Source organism: Lacerta agilis, chromosome 2, assembly GCF_009819535.1.
Source record: "Lacerta agilis isolate rLacAgi1 chromosome 2, rLacAgi1.pri, whole genome shotgun sequence".
Taxonomy (NCBI): Eukaryota; Metazoa; Chordata; class Lepidosauria; order Squamata; family Lacertidae; genus Lacerta; species Lacerta agilis.
The window spans coordinates 4946323-4962018 of NC_046313.1; the positions used below are offsets into that span (position 1 = coordinate 4946323).

At 48.1% G+C, this 15696-nt stretch overlaps 1 protein-coding gene across 10 annotated transcripts in view; it reads left to right on the top strand.

Moving 5' to 3' along the window:
• Window positions 1–15696, top strand: part of SMARCC2 (SWI/SNF related, matrix associated, actin dependent regulator of chromatin subfamily c member 2) — a 31097-nt gene that overhangs the window by 11032 nt on the left and 4369 nt on the right. For 3 of the 10 annotated variants that reach the window (XM_033137812.1, XM_033137875.1, XM_033137882.1), the window contains exons 11-27: window positions 133–257; window positions 586–645; window positions 2013–2050; window positions 2749–2879; window positions 2969–3040; window positions 4045–4158; window positions 4511–4664; window positions 4955–5047; window positions 5736–5855; window positions 6201–6263; window positions 7021–7279; window positions 8464–8787; window positions 9226–9290; window positions 10004–10133; window positions 11619–11785; window positions 12433–12567; window positions 13638–14013. In XM_033137812.1, the coding sequence (XP_032993703.1) occupies window positions 133–257; window positions 586–645; window positions 2013–2050; window positions 2749–2879; window positions 2969–3040; window positions 4045–4158; window positions 4511–4664; window positions 4955–5047; window positions 5736–5855; window positions 6201–6263; window positions 7021–7279; window positions 8464–8787; window positions 9226–9290; window positions 10004–10133; window positions 11619–11785; window positions 12433–12567; window positions 13638–14013 (2426 nt within the window). The remainder of the gene's footprint in view (window positions 1–132; window positions 258–585; window positions 646–2012; window positions 2051–2748; window positions 2880–2968; window positions 3041–4044; window positions 4159–4510; window positions 4665–4954; window positions 5048–5735; window positions 5856–6200; window positions 6264–7020; window positions 7280–8463; window positions 8788–9225; window positions 9291–10003; window positions 10134–11618; window positions 11786–12432; window positions 12568–13637; window positions 14014–15696) is intronic. The other 7 variants (XM_033137827.1, XM_033137820.1, XM_033137837.1 and 4 more) reach the window with 7 other exon arrangements.

The following is a 15696-nucleotide window of genomic DNA, read 5'->3' on the forward strand; positions in this document are numbered from 1 at the left end:
TGATCATAAGTGTTTGCTGTGCACAACCAAGTCTTGATGCTGCCTGTACATGATGGAGTCCAGGGTGTTCTGCTAGTATTAGTTTGCTCCAACCAGGCTGATGGATCTCCCTCCTTACTCCTCCTTCCACAGGCCTTCCACTCCCTACACCAAATCCAAGCGTGGCCACCGTGAAGAGGAGCAAGAAGACCTCACTAAAGACATGGATGAGCCTTCCCCTCTCCCTAATGTTGAAGAAGTCACACTACCAAAAACAGGTCAGCATCATAGCTTTTCGACTTGCATAGCTATTGTCCTTTCCCACACATTCCATATGGGTCCTAGGGTCACTAGGTCAAGATTGTACTAACCAGAGTCTCCACCAAAAGTAGTGCTGTTTCATTGCTTTGTGAACCAGTTTGATGAATATAATGGTTCAACCCCCCCCCCAGTCCATTTCAATCTCTGTGCCTGTCTGCTCCTTACAGTGCAATAGAGGAATGTATGAATCTTCCAGGAGATGCTTCTCTGTGACAGGGCAGGTAGGAAGATCCTTTGAGAATTTTCTCTCAGTAAAGTATTCCTTCCTTGTTCTGTCTTGCATAGTTAACACCAAGAAAGACTCTGAATCGGCTCCTGTGAAGGGGGGCACCATGACTGATTTGGGTAAGGGATATTTTTTTCCTTTTGTTATCCTGCTCTTTTTATGGGAAGAAGTGCATGCTCTTCAGTGTTTGCTGGATATTAGGTAGCAATATTAAACCGCAATAAAGGCTCATTGAGTAGCACCCCCCCTCTTGTTACTGTTGGAGGGCATGAAATTCACTTCATGTGAGCATTGAAAACTGGTCACCACTGAGACCTGACTTGCGACTAGTGTCCTGAGATGCTATACCATGGGCTGCTTGAAACATGACATTTTTGTGGCAGGGTTGTAAAATAAATTTGCATTATGAGTGAAGTCCACATAGGTGTTTGATTTGCCCACGTGTATGCTTCTTTGGAAGAGACTGACTGTTGGAACTTCCACACAAGCATAAGCTAGGCAGAGTAGACGCCTAGGAAGCGGCCTCTGTAGCTCTCTGAAGCAGGTTAAGTAAGCAAGACTCAGAAAATCTATGTACGTAAGCCAAACTGGCAAATGCAGTAATAGTAGCACATTATGCCTGAGTAATTCCAGTAGACCCTAAGAGCTGCCAAATTGCAACTGTCAACCAGATGTTCTAGAGAGAGGGTATAAGAAGCCAAAGGCTTATTGGCTAGAATCCAGAGAGCCTCACAGCTTGCTGTCTTAAGCTCAAGGGGGCTTTAGACTTGTTTTCATCAAACAACAACCTCCCGTGCCATATGGCAAATTGCTTTTGAAACAGGAGTTCAAAAGAAAATTTTGATATGTCATGGGAGTCAGCTGTTTAAGGAAGAAAGCAAAAAAACTCCATTTACATGCCTCCTTGTGCGAGCTTAATTAGCAATTTGGACCCCAGTCAATAAATGTATTAGTCATACTCTGTATTTAAAAATACTTGTGGGCATGTACAGAATAGATTAGTGCATGCATATGTAATACACACATATATAAAACAGGACATTAAACTCTTCTGCCACTTCCAGTTTCTAGCAGTTTTTAGGAAAAGGTTATATTTATAGCCCCATCTATGCCAAGTGCTCAGAATGAGTTGCAGTGTTTCAGCCGAGATTGATTAATATGCTAATGTGTTGTCAAGGGGGCTCACAAATACAAGCCCCGAAGAAAAATGGAAGTTTAAACCAACAACAATAATAAATAATAAACTTTTAATAATTTTTAGAGGGTCAATGAAATGCAAAAAACCCCATTGCTTTCTGCTCACTAAAATACCTTTATAATCTCCTCCACCCTCATGAAATATAACTAGACACACATTTAGGTATATGCATGTACAGGAATCTCTTAAGTACTCAACTCAGCTTAATGTTGTCCTTTCCAACTACTGTAGAATGAGTACAAATAGGTCTACATGACTTAGGTTGCCTTTGCCATCTTTGCTTTCCAGATGAGCCAGAAGATGAGAACATGGAGACTGCAGGCAAGGTGAGCCAAGTCTGACTCAACTTACAGAGCAATCCTATCCTTTAATCATGCCAGGGGGGGGGGGGACTTCCGGTCCGCTGCAAAGGGATATGGCGGTGTGCTCCGTGTCGTCCACTTGAGAGACGACACGGTCCAGGCTATTAGAGCGACCAATCAGGGGCTGTGTTGGTGATGACGCCCACATTCCTCCCAGGCACAGAGGGAGCCAATGGAACTTGCATCAACAGGGATGTGTCCTTAGCACACCCATTGCATCACCCCACAGGTAGAATGCAAGATGACACCACAGCTTCTGTTTTTGCCTAGTCTGCTGCTCTTTTCCTCCTAAACAGGCTAATATTCTGGTTCTTCTTTCCTTGCCCTAGTTTGGCCTGGGCAGAAGTGGACACAATTCCATTGCTTCAGTGCTGCAAAGATATGGAAGGGCACCTCCTTGGAGGCCTGTGACAGCACCCATGATTATGCTTGTGCCATAGCACTCTCTGAAACAGCAAAGCACCCTTGATTCCTCTCTCATCACCTAGCAGTTTGTCTGTACAACTGCCTACTGTCCTCTTCTGAGAAGGACTCAGGTTTTCTGAGTGCTGCGTGAACAGGCAATTCCATCCTAGGTTTCTCTTAAAATGAAGCTTGAGAACAAAAGTCGTAAGAAAACAATGGGCACTCAGGTTGCCTACTCAGGAGCTTTCTGGTTTCAGGATGAAGAGGAGAACAATGCTGGAAACAAAGGAGAGCAGACCAAGAACCCTGACCTACATGAAGACAATGTCACCGAACAGACGCATCACATCATCATCCCCAGCTACGCAGCCTGGTTTGACTATAACAGGTGCTCGAGTGGGGACTGGGCAGGGCTTTTCCTCTCAGTACCTCCATCCTTCCAGCCTGTTCTAACGCTTCCTTTTGATTCTTCCTCAGTGTCCATGCTATTGAGCGGAGAGCCCTCCCAGAATTTTTCAATGGCAAAAACAAGTCAAAGACTCCTGAAATGTAAGATTGCTGTTATAAGCAGTAAGATCTGTTTTGGGATAGTAAATGTGGCGACCTTTTTCCTCTGGTAAGAGGCGGGCTGGGAGAAGTCTCCTTATTTCCTAGTCCAGGGATTCCCAAACTTTCAAGTTTCATTCAAGTGGTCCATGGCGTGTCTGTAGATTTGTAGTTTGAAGCAGTGAGATGGCACATCCACTGCATTAGATATTTATATTGATTTTTTACTTGTATTTTTGTTGCTTCTTTTATTTCTTATGTTGTATGTCATTGTACTACAGTTTGAATTCTGTGGAATAATAATAAAATGCCATATATAATAAATGACAGCAGTAACAAAGTACAATTAAAAAACATACAGCATTTGGCACAGTGCACTACAATTGCTACATTGGACAGAAAAACTGTTAAGTGGTCTGCCAAGACCCTCAGCAATTTTCAAGTAAAGGTAAAGGGACCCCTCACCATCAGGTCCAGTCGTGTCCGACTCTGGGGTTGCGGCACTCATCTCGCTCTATAGGCCGAGGGAGCCAGCGTTTGTCCGCAGACAGCTTCCGGGTCATGTGGCCAGCATGACAAAGCCGCTTCTGACGAACCAGAGCAGCATACGGAAACGCCGTTTACCTTCCCGCTGGAGCGGTCCCTATTTATCTACTTGCACTATGACATGCTTTCGAACTGCTAGGTGGGCAGGAGCTGGGACCGAGCAACGGGAGCTCACCCCGTGGCAGGGATTCGAACCGCCGACCTTCTGATCAGCAAGCCCTAGGCTCTGTGGTTTAACCCACAGCGCCATCTGGGTCCCTACCCTAATTTTCAAGTAGTCAGTGTAAAAAAAAAGTTAGGGAACCGTTGTACTTGTCCTTTTGTTGGTCTGAATAAAAGCAAAGGTCCTGAACTGGCCTCTGTAGTAGATGGGTCTTAATATCATGGGAAGACTTTACAGGGTGACATGGGTTATAAATAGTGGTTCTGACTGTCATCTTTTTCTTCCTGCTGCACTCTAGCTACTTGGCATACCGCAATTTCATGATTGACACATACCGGCTCAATCCACAGGAGTACCTAACCTCGACTGCCTGCCGTCGGAATCTAGCTGGGGATGTATGTGCCATCATGAGGTATGATGAGAAACAGAATAGCTGAGCAAAGCCAGAAGGCTGCCTCTAGCATTCTAGCTTTCCTACAGCGCTTAATACAACAGGATTTTCCCTCGTTTCTTAGCTCCCATTGTGTTTAATAGTAAAAATTACTTAAAGGCGTTGAAAAGGTTGACTGAACATGCCCTGTTGAAGAAGAAACAGAAGTTTTGCTTGAGAGTCATCTTATTTGACAAAATTGATCTTCCTTATCTGGCTGTTTGGCAGATAATTTGTCCTGGGGTGGGAGTCCAGCTCCTGATCCTCTTAAAAGCAGAGAATAGAATTTGCCCCATGGCTGAGCTTCGGGTCCAACTCTGATCCTCTCATGCAGAGTCCACGCCTTCCTGGAACAATGGGGACTCATTAATTACCAAGTGGATGCAGAGAGCCGGCCGACACCCATGGGACCACCACCTACGTCTCATTTCCATGTTCTGGCTGACACTCCTTCGGGATTGGTGCCACTGCAGCCCAAAACACCCCAGGTAGTGTGAGAAGAAATTTATTCGATTTCATTTAGGTTTTTTCAGTGTTTATAGCTTGCTGCTTTAAAAATCTTCAAGGGGTAGCTTCCAAAACACATTAAAAGCAAAATGAAATTATACAAGTATCTAGAAACATCTAATAAAATGAATTAGTAGACATATTAATTAGACTTAGAGCATCGGAAAATGGGGAGTCTTCTATGGAAGACACTGCATTTCTTTGTTTCCTACCCTAAAAGATTGATCTACATCGGACTGAGGCTTAGTGCAAAATTGTGCTTATTCTTCAGAGTCGTCAGAGCGATAGTGATACCAAGGCTGGACGAAAGGGCAAGGAGATTGAAGACCTTGTCACTGAGACGGTGAAGGGGAAACCTGAGCTGGTAGGAGAAAGGAGAGCTTCTGGAACGGAACTATAAATTGTCAGTGTTTCTGGGGTCTAAAAGAGCAGGGCTGCAGGGACTTTCCCCCTTCTTTCCCATCAATTTTTAGGATGCGTAAGAGATGAATTGTCACATCCCTCACTTCAGGGGTTTCTTAAATGTTGTTGGTTATGGTTTCCCTTATAGGCTAACTGTAAAGTTTCATTGTCAGAGACCAAGCAAGGCACAAAAAAAGAAGGCACAGTCTGCAGATATCTGCCACTGAAAGTTGAGACCCATCCAAGAAGTGGCAACCACAGTGGTGCCTCGCAAGACGAAATTAATTCGTTCTGTGAGTGCTGTCGTATAGCGAATTTTTCGTCTTGCGAAGCACCAACGGGAGAATAGCAGTTTGACAAACAAACAAAAATCGGAAATTTTTTCGTCTTGCAAGGCAAGCCCATTGAAAAATTCGTCTTGCGAGACAGCCTTCCGCTAGCGAATGCCTTTCGTCTAGTGAGTTTTCCGTCTAGCGAGGCATTCGTCTAGCGGGGTACCACTGTAGTGTCTTTTCACAACAGAGGTGTATGGTTGCTGTCCAACCATTGCAGTCTGTGTTGTAAATTGGCCACAAATAGAATGCGGTGATGGACATATTTCTCTCTGGCTGTGTTTACACCACAGGGAGCTCATTCTTCTCTTTCCCCAGCAAACCACAGCTTCCCAGCAGATGCTGAACTTCCCTGACAAGAGCAAGGAGAAGCCACCAGACATGCAAAACTTTGGGCTTCGCACTGACATGTACACCAAGAAGAATGCTCCTTCCAAGGTAAAGAGTGGGGAGAGGGTGGGTTTGCTCACGCATGAGATACCTGTTCCCTGGTTGGTGTACAGAGGGCCACCAAGAGACAACAGGTTGCCTCCACCCACTGCCTAGATCATGCGGGGACACAGGACAGGGTAAGAGAGAGAAACAGCCAGCTCCTCTCCAGTTGTGTCCCAAGGCTGAGCCAGAGAGTACGGCTGAAGAACAGAAAGCCCCTCCAAGGCAGGCATGCCAAAAACTTACACTGAGAAAGAGAGGCCTCTAAGGACACGTGATGGTCAGATTATGGGGTTGGAGGCCTCCTGGTAAGTGACCAGGGTTGTGTTCTAATGCGTGGTTTCCCCACAGAGCAAAGCTGCTGCCAGTGCTACTCGTGAGTGGACAGAGCAAGAGACGCTGCTGCTGCTGGAGGTGAGAGGACAGAAACATGATTATCTTCCCACAAAAGTGCCTAAGGCGCTTCTTGAGTATTGCTTCCTCTTCCTGCCCCCAATTTGTGCTTAGACCAGCCACACATACTGTGAACTGAGACACTGAATAGATTTTTGAAAGTTGTATCTCTGACTCACAGAGACATAAAATATACAACATTTGTAACAACAACAGCAAATTTCTTATACACTGCCCATCTGACTGGGTTACCCCAGCCACTCTGGGCGGTTTCCAACAAAATATAAAGGAAAAAACCAACATCAAACATTAAAAGCTTCCCGGTACAGGCTGCCTTCAGGTGTCTATGAAAAGTCATAACATTTTCTTATCTCTTTGACATATGCTGGGATGGCGTTTCACAGGGCGGGTGCCACTACTGAGAAGGCCCTCTGCCTGGTTCCCTACAACTTCACTTGTTGCATTGAGGGAGCCACCAGAAGGCCCTTAGGGTTGGGTCTCAGTGTCCGGGCTGAACAATGGGGGTGGAGATGTTCCTTCAGGTATACAGGACTGAAGCCGTTTAGGGCTTTAAAGGTCAACACCAACACTTTGAATTGTGCTTGGAAATATGCATTTATTTAGGAACTACACAAAACATGGGGACTGAATGTGAGTCTGGCCTCTGAAAAGCTTCAGGCATGTAGAACATCTATTGTGGTGCTGTTGACTGGCTGTTTCTGATCCTTGCCCTTGGCTGTTCATGTCCAATGCGTCGTTTCTCTTCACTGCTTTTTAGGCTCTGGAGATGTACAAGGATGACTGGAACAAAGTTTCTGAGCACGTTGGCAGCCGCACGCAGGACGAGTGCATTCTGCATTTCCTGCGTCTTCCTATCGAGGACCCTTACCTGGAGGACTCGGAGGCCTCTCTTGGGCCTCTGGCCTATCAACCCATTCCCTTCAGCCAGTCGGGCAACCCCGTGATGAGCACCGTGGCCTTCTTGGCTTCTGTTGTGGACCCTCGTGTGGCATCCGCAGCAGCCAAGTCAGCCCTCGGTAATTGGGACTCTTCAGACTCCCCCCCACACCGTACCCTTAGGGATGGAAAGGCCATTAAGTCTGTAAATGGGTGCAGTTATAGAACAGGTCTAGGACACCATATCACTGTCCAAGAGACTCCCGGGAATTCTGTCCAGCCTTGTCATTTTAAGAGTTGATAGTGCACATGTGTTAACAAGCTTTTTTCTACAGACTTAAATGCTTTTTTAAAAGGAAAGCTGTGCTTTTTTAAAAGGAAAGCTGTGGATTTCAGGATGCCAAATTCTGGGCCAGCGTCCTGGGAACCAGTAAGGAATTTTTTTGCTGTCATTTATGTGATGCTAATACCCAGGCTGAATTTGGGTCAGAGACTCACAGATAAGTCCCCAAACAAGCATCATTCTCACTTCCCCTCCCTCACCTTTTGTTGGTCTGAGATCTCTGAGTTTGGTACTTTCTGAAAGCCTAGCCAATACTCTGTTCCACAGTCTCATCTTGTAGAGGAAATGAGGGCACTTTACATGACTTGGCTCAAGCACAATACAGGTATATGATGCTGCTGCAGCAACAGCGTCCATCACAGATGACCATCCAACCTCTGCTTAAAAACCTCTAAAGTAGGGAGTGTCTATCACCTCTCATGTTCCACTGTCAAACAGCTCTTACTGTCAGAAGGTTCTTCCTGATGTTTAGTCAGGATCTCCTTTCTTGTAACTTGAAGTCATTGGTTCGGGTCCTACCCTCTGGAGCAGGAGAAAACAAGCTTGCTCCATCTTCCATGTGACCCTTTATATTTTTGAAGATGGCATTCATACATGTGATGTTGGACTCAGGTGCTCTCCGTAAGGTGTGAAAGTCCTGATACGTGGAAAGTGCATCCACTAGCACTCAGGAAGTAGACTGGGATGCCATGTAGTGGCTGTTGAAATGAGATGCTAATTGCTGACAGAGCTACTACACCTGAGCAGATCCATTTCTTCAGCTCCTGTGTCCCCAGTGGCCTCCCGCCCAACTCTATTTCAACTGCAACTCTTGCCCATCTCAGCCACTTCCTAGTGGATAGAAGAGGTGCAGTAGAATTTCTTGCTGCCTGCAGCACCTGCACTGCAATGCCCATTTTGCCCCTCTCCCTGTATCCTCCTTGCACGCACCGTTTTGCCGCCTGGTGCTCTTTCAGCTGACCCTGTGGCTCTCTTCTGCAGAGGAGTTCTCCAAGATGAAGGAGGAGGTCCCCACAGCCTTGGTTGAAGCTCATGTCCGCAAGGTGGAGGAAGCTGCCAAGGTGACAGGCAAGGCAGACCCGGCATTTGGTCTGGAGAGCAGCGGAATTGCAGGCACCACATCCGATGAACTGGAGAGAATAGGTGAGGGGGGCGAGCGGAGCGCCTTCCGCGCTTCATCCCGTGAAGCGCCCTCGATGGACCTCGCCCAGTGTGCGGTGGGGACTAAGAAGGGCGCCGAGACGCAGGAGACCAGAGCCGGCCTGGCTTCCGGCCTGGAGCTCACACTCAATCGCCTGGCGCAGGGTAAGGGATTCCCATTGTCACTCTATCTAACCCCACCCTACCCCATCAGACCGGGCAGATCATGGGTTGGGCTGTGGGCCTAAAGCTTTCGCCTCCAGAAGGTTACTGTGTGGCTCAGTGAATGGCTTCTGGGGCCTGCCTTCTTGGGAGATGCCTGGTCTTAACTTGGAGCTGAGCATCTCTAAGGTGCTTGTGTCCAGAACTTGCCTTAGGTCTAAAATACCGGCAATCTGAGAGGAGCTTATTGGGCCTTAGTCTAGTGGGTCCCTCAGCTGTCGTTCCTTGTAAAGTTGCTTGAGACCGACTCTCACCCATTCAGATTCCCACTCCCATTCATTATTCCAATTTCCCCCCCTTTAGTGGGTGGGAGGGAGCATTACTTGCAGCCTTTAATATTGGTATCTTTTTTCCTTGTCTGTTTCTCCATTCTTTGCTCAGAAGAGAGCTGCACAGATGAGAACCGGGCAGAACCTCCATCATCGGAAGAGAAGAAAGAGGTGAAGGTGCGGGGGAAATAGATGAGCCCTGATACATGTTCAGCAAAAAATGAGTCTCCAAAATTTCCTGCACGGGACAGTTAGTTGTTAGCAGGGCACCATGTTACCCTGCCGGGGACGCAGATGGCGCTGTGGGTTAAGCCACAGAGCCTAGGACTTGCTGATCAGAAGGTCGGCGGTTCGAATCCCCGCGACCGGGTGAGCTCCCGTTGCTCGGTCCCTGCTTCTGCCCACCTAGCATTTCGAAAGCATGTCAAAGTGCAAGTAGATAAATAGGTACCGCTCTGGCGGGAAGATAAACAGTGTTTCCGTGTGCTGCTCTGGTTCGTCAGAAGCGGCTTAGTCATGCTGGCCACATGACCCGGAAGCTGTACGCCGGCTCCCTCGGCCAGTAACGCAAGATGAGCGTCACAACCCCAGAGTCGGACACGACTGGACTTAATGGTCAGGGGTCCCTTTACCTTTACCTTTATGTTACCCTGCTAACAACAAACTGTCCCTCAGAGTCCTTCACTTCATTAATCTTCCGATCACAATATATATCCTGGTCTGCTTTCCTGGCCACTAGAATAATAACTGTAGACCCCCTGCTGCAGTTCTGAGACTTTTCCAATTGTGCCTTCTATATTGTGTGTGCATGAGCCCCATGCCACAGCTAGGGAAGGATTAAGAGGCATTAGACAGCTGTTGGAATCAATCAAGCCCTTCTCTCAATGCAGGAACCAAGAGAAGGCGCCCTGGAGGAAGAAGCGAAGGAGAAACTTGGAGAGCTGCCCAGGAAAGAGGAAGAGAAAAGCAAAGAGGCTGACGGCGAGAAGGAGATGGACAAGAGTGATGGGGACACCATGGGTGAGCACCACCTTCTGGGTAATGGCAAAGCTCATAAAGTAGCGAGTGAACTAGGAGCTTGAACAGAGCTGGGATGCTGTGGTTGCATGTTCTGAAGCAGGGGCTCCCTCCGGATGTTGCTACGTCTCATCTGTAACGATTGAGCACACTGGCTGGGACTGATGGGAGTCTTAACAAACATCTGGAGGGCTACAGTTTACCCAACCCTGTTCTAAAGTCTCAGCCAAAGGTACTGTTAACTTAAATGCAGTACAGTCAGGGGCGTCGCGCGGTGGGGGCGGTCCACCCTGGGTTCCAGGGGAGGGGGGGTGACACATGGGCCAGCCCTGCCCCGTCGGTGGACCCGAGCAAGCCGTGGAGCGAAGCCACTCCGCCCCGCGGCCCGTCCGGGGTCCGTCCGCCAGCGCCGCTATGGGGCTGCCCCGTGCGATTGGGACGGGGAAGCCCCAGGAGCCGGCGCTCACTTGGCGGGTTGCCGCTGGAGCAGCAGCACCGGCTGAGATGGACCGCGTAGTCCATCTCAGCCGGTGCTGCTGCTCCAGCGGCGACCGAGCGCCCCCTCCTGGGGCTTCCCCCTCCGGGCATGCGCAGTCTGTCCTGCCGCATGCGTCCTGACGTCACGACGCATGCATCAGGTCGCCCTGCCCCCAGGGGGGTGCCTCGGTGCGGCAACGCCGCCCCAGGCACCCGAGAGGCTTCCCACACCTCTGAGTACAGTATGCCCTTGCCTCCTAATGGGAACAGGACAGCTCTGCCATTGGAAAATCGAAAAGCTTGTGGTTAGTAGCGTTGGTGGGTGAGAAGAGTGTTGGGGCAGAAGGTGAGTTAACAGAGCAGTAAAGTAAACATTCCAAGCACAATTCAAAGTGTTGGTGTTGATCTTTAAAGCCCTAAACAGCTTCGGTCTTGTATACTCAAAGGGGCATCTCCACCCCCATCGTTCAGCCTGGACACTGAGGTCCAGCTCCGAGGGGCTTCTGGTGGTTCCCTCACTGCAAGAAGTGAAGCTACATCGAGCCAGGCAGAGGGCCTTCCCAGTAGTCGCACCTGCCCTGTAGAGGAGTTGAACAATCATATGACTTTGTGTAGACATCTGAAGGCAGTCCTGTTTCGGGAAGCTTTTAATGTCTGGTGTATTGTGTGTTTTATATTTTGTTGGAAGCTGAAAAGAGTGGCTGGGGCACAACAAATTCCTCTTCTTTTGATGATGATGATGATTACTACTACTACAGCAACTAGTACCACAAAGAAAACATCCACTCATGAATTTCTTGCTGTCCTTCCTTCCTTCCTTCCTTCCTTCCTTCCTTCCCTCCTTCCCTCCTTTCCTCCCATCCCACCTGTGCCTGATCAGCCTTTTGAGTGCATGAAAAAATGTACAGTGATAAACTCCGGGCACTGAGGGATATCCCACCTGTTTCTAAGCAATAGTAGCTCAGGAGATCACACACACCCGTGCCCATAATTTGTTTTTCTCCTCCTCAGCTGACGGGGAAAAGGAAAAAGAACCCAAGGATGGTAGTGAAGAAGGGCCCAAAGATCTGGCAGAGGCCGAGGCGGAGCGGAAGACCAAAGTGGAGAGGGACATAGGCGAGGGCAATCTTTCCACGGCGGCAGCGGCAGCTTTGGCGGCGGCAGCAGTGAAGGCAAAGGTCAGTGGCCGCAGGAATGACTGGCTTCTCCATAGGCCAGATGGACGTGTGAGGTTGCCATTCGGATTGAGCTTCTAGGAAGCAAATTGCTTTTATATAGCTGTGCAGTTGCTAGGCTGCAACCCCGTGGTAAAAACATATAAAGTGGGTTGCAAATTTTATAAATGGCATGAAGCTAAACAGCAGCCAGAAGCATTTAAAAAACGTTGAAAAGTCAATACAACAGATACAGTGAGGTCCCTAGTTCAGATCACACCTCAGCCGTAAGTTTCCTTGGATCTCTTTAGGAAAGCTACAGAATCTCTTGGCGTCCATCCTTCTTCTGGAATATGAGGGAAATAGTTGCACTGCTATTGTTTTAGGCAGCCAACAAGGTCACGTTCCCATGCATTCAGGCACTCTGTTTTTGCTGTCTCACTTGGGTGACTCATGGGTTGGAATTCTGAACCTAGCTTCTAATCTGACAATCTCTCAGTCCTGTTTTAGGCATTAAGGCTTAAGGTGTGGGGTAACTTCCCAAGATGTGGAACGTGGGGCAGGGCCACCCTCCTCTGCTGGGAAGTTTTGGTCTCTGGATTTTTCATGGAGTTCTGTAGGGCATGCTACTTCCAGAGCTTTGATCCACCCTCTCTTCTCTTTTTCTGCAGCACTTGGCAGCTGTGGAAGAGCGTAAGATCAAGTCGCTGGTTGCCTTGCTGGTGGAGACACAGATGAAGAAGCTTGAGATCAAGCTAAGGCACTTCGAGGAGCTGGAGACCATCATGGACCGGGAGCGCGAGGCAGTGAGTACATTTGTGCCCTCTTGACGCCAGCACTGCTTACTCTGCCCAAAGCAGGTTGATCCCCATGCTGGGATGCGACTTAACTTTTGTGTGTGTGAGTGTGCTTCTGGGTGTGTGGGAACTCCTGCTCTAGGCACTGCCACAGCTTCTGTTTGTTTTGTATCTTCCCTAGTTGATGTGGGAATGTTGTGGATAGTAAGAGAGGATATATTGGTTAAATATTATCCTTCCTCACTCACGCTAGTGAGTCATATAGCAGAGCTCATTCCCCTTTACACAGCAGGAAGCTAGTTTGCAGATTCGTTTGAATCTCTAGTTAAGCATTCCAATCTGGCATGCTCAGATTGGAGTTTCTTCCTGGTATGTCCCCTTTTGTTCCCTCTTAAAAAGAAATAAAGACAAAACAGTCTTCCTTAAACAGTAACAAGAAGTTTACTTACATTCAGTTCACAGTATGATCCCTGAAGGCAGGCTTTAGCTTGTAATTACAGTTATAGAATGTGGCTTACATCCTTTGTGAGGATGGGCCCTTGTGCTGCTGGCTGAGAGCCAGCAGTGCAGTCCAAGAGAAGAAAGAGTCAAGCAAGTCCAAAAGAGAAAGATGGCCTTGTGTGGGGTCTGCAAGGGCCACGCCCACCTACCTGGTCACATGCAGGGGGAGGATGCTCTAGACCAGGTGTAACAGGAAGTTCAACTGGCTGGATCAACATCTCCCTGTCTGTGTCCATTCTAGGCAAACAATGAAAGTTGTATTTGACTGGTACAAGGATTGCATCCCACAGTTGGCAGCCACAATTCTTCTTACTTGCAGCCAGGCAGCGGTCCATATGGGAAGTCCAGAGAATGCTCTGAAGGCACATGCTGCAGTTACATTCTGGAGCTAAGTAGATTTTGCTCCAGCAGATGCCTGGGAACATTAGGCTCTGTGTGTAACAAAACATGTGCAGCGGAGTAAGAATTTGTGGCCATGTTAGGAGAAGAAAAGAAACCAAGGGAAGGGAGAGCAATGCACGAGGGGGTTTAGAATAGAGAACTTGCCCGGCGTAACCTGTCCCTGATCTCTCCTGTAGCTAGAGTACCAGAGGCAGCAGCTCCTGGCTGACCGACAAGCCTTCCACATGGAGCAGCTCAAGTATGCCGAGATGCGCGCTCGCCAGCAACATTTCCAGCAGATGCACCAACAGCAGCAGCAGCAGCCGCAGCCACCGCCTCTCTCTGTGGGCACACAGCCCCTCCCTTCTTCAGGAGCTCCACTGGCACCAGCCGCACACTCCATGCCCATCGCCCAGGCTTCTGTGCCGGCCACCAGCACCGTAGGGCAGCCCAGCAGTTTGGCTCCAGCAGAACAGATTGGGCAGCCAGTGGCCGCTCAGCCACAGCCCGCAGCCGCTGGGGCTCCACAGACAGGCCCAGGCCAGACTGGACAGCCTTCTGCAGGTTCTCATGGTAAGTGGGACCAGCTTTTCATTTGATCCATCAAGGGCAGGACGAAACAGGGAGGGACTGTGCTCTGCAAGGGCGCACAAGCTTCATGCGCTCCAGGCTTCATCTCTCATATTGCAAATATCAGGCTAGGAAGGGTGTGCTATGGTTTTGCAGAGCTTTTCCAGTCAGAGCCGAAAGGCTACAGGTCTGGCTCCTTTGAGGTCAGCTCCAGAGCTGAAGGGACCTGTTCCCTTGGCAAAACCAAAGAGATTCCTTACAGTTCAGCATCTTGTAGCTCCATTTGTAACAAAAACTTTAAAAAAAGAAAATCAGTTCATAATTATTTTCTGAATAAAGTGTATTCTGTGGTTAAACCAATTCATACATAATGCACTTTATGTTCCCAAAGTAACAAAGTGGCTTTCAGTATGTAAAGAGTACTCTTTAAAAACAGGGGAAAGCCCAGGCTTTTTTCATGGCTTCAGAACTTCTGGAGATTTGACATCTCTACTCATGAGCTAATGGAACAAGCTGCTTACAGAGCCTTTCGAGAGTCTGCACTGGCATTGCTGGGAATGTTTTAGGTACAGTGGTACCCCGCTAGACGAATGCTTCGCTAGACGAAAAACTCGCTAGACGAAAGCATTCGTCTAGCGGGAGGCTGCCCCGCTAGACGAAAAAGTCTATGGGGCTGCCTCGCAAGACGAAAAAATTTCGTCTTTTTTTTTTTTTTTCGTTTTGCGGAGCGCGGCTCCCATTGCCGCTCCGCAAGACGAAAACCCCGCTAGACGAAAATTTTCGCGGGACGAATTATTTTCGTCTAGCGGGGCACCACTGTATTTACAACACCAAAATGGATGCTTTCAGCTGACTGGTCCTCAATAGATATTAGCCAATGGCTCTGTATTTCAGATGCAGTAGATGCCCACTATAAAGTTAGGACGACTCCATTCCAAATTGCTTCCTGGAATGAGAATAGTTTGGTGATTGCCATAAAAGGTCATTACATGAATTGGACAAGAAAATCTCCCATGATTTGCTTCCGGGTCTTACCCCCTGCGCTTCTGATCCCACCATCATCTTTCCCGCTGCCCTCCCCCCCCTTCCATGATGGAAGCAAATCACAAATCTGTTGAGAGTTGGGTGGGGATTTATACAGAGACGGACAGCTGTTCTTGCCTTCCAGAGCTCAAGGGGGAGAAGGCAGTGATCTCAACTTCATTTCAAATTTAGTTAAATGAAGTGCTGCTGTTTATGCTGCTCTAACATGGTGGAAATAAAAGAGAGACCAGGAATCCGTGTGGAAAATGAAGACCTGAATTCTTCCAACCTAGAATGATAGCTGTCTTAAGTCTTGTTTATTTAGTGCACATTCCCTGAGCAGTGGAGAAGGGAGTTGGACTGTTAAGGAACAGTTCATCCCATGGGAGTCAGGCGACTCCATATTTGATTGCCTGTCATTGTTTAGTTACTGATATTGCAGTTCGAGTGCTGGAAAGACTTGTAATTTGTGATAGATATAGTGTGATTTTATAATGTTTCATGTTCCACTGTGATTTTAATTTATGTACGCAACCTTACGGAATACCAGTGTTGTTAGAAAGATGGGGTATACCTTTTTATTTGAATGAAATACATACGATTCTTGTTTTCACATGGTCCTGCTGAATGTGTGGGTGTCGGGGGGGGGTGTCACTGGGAATA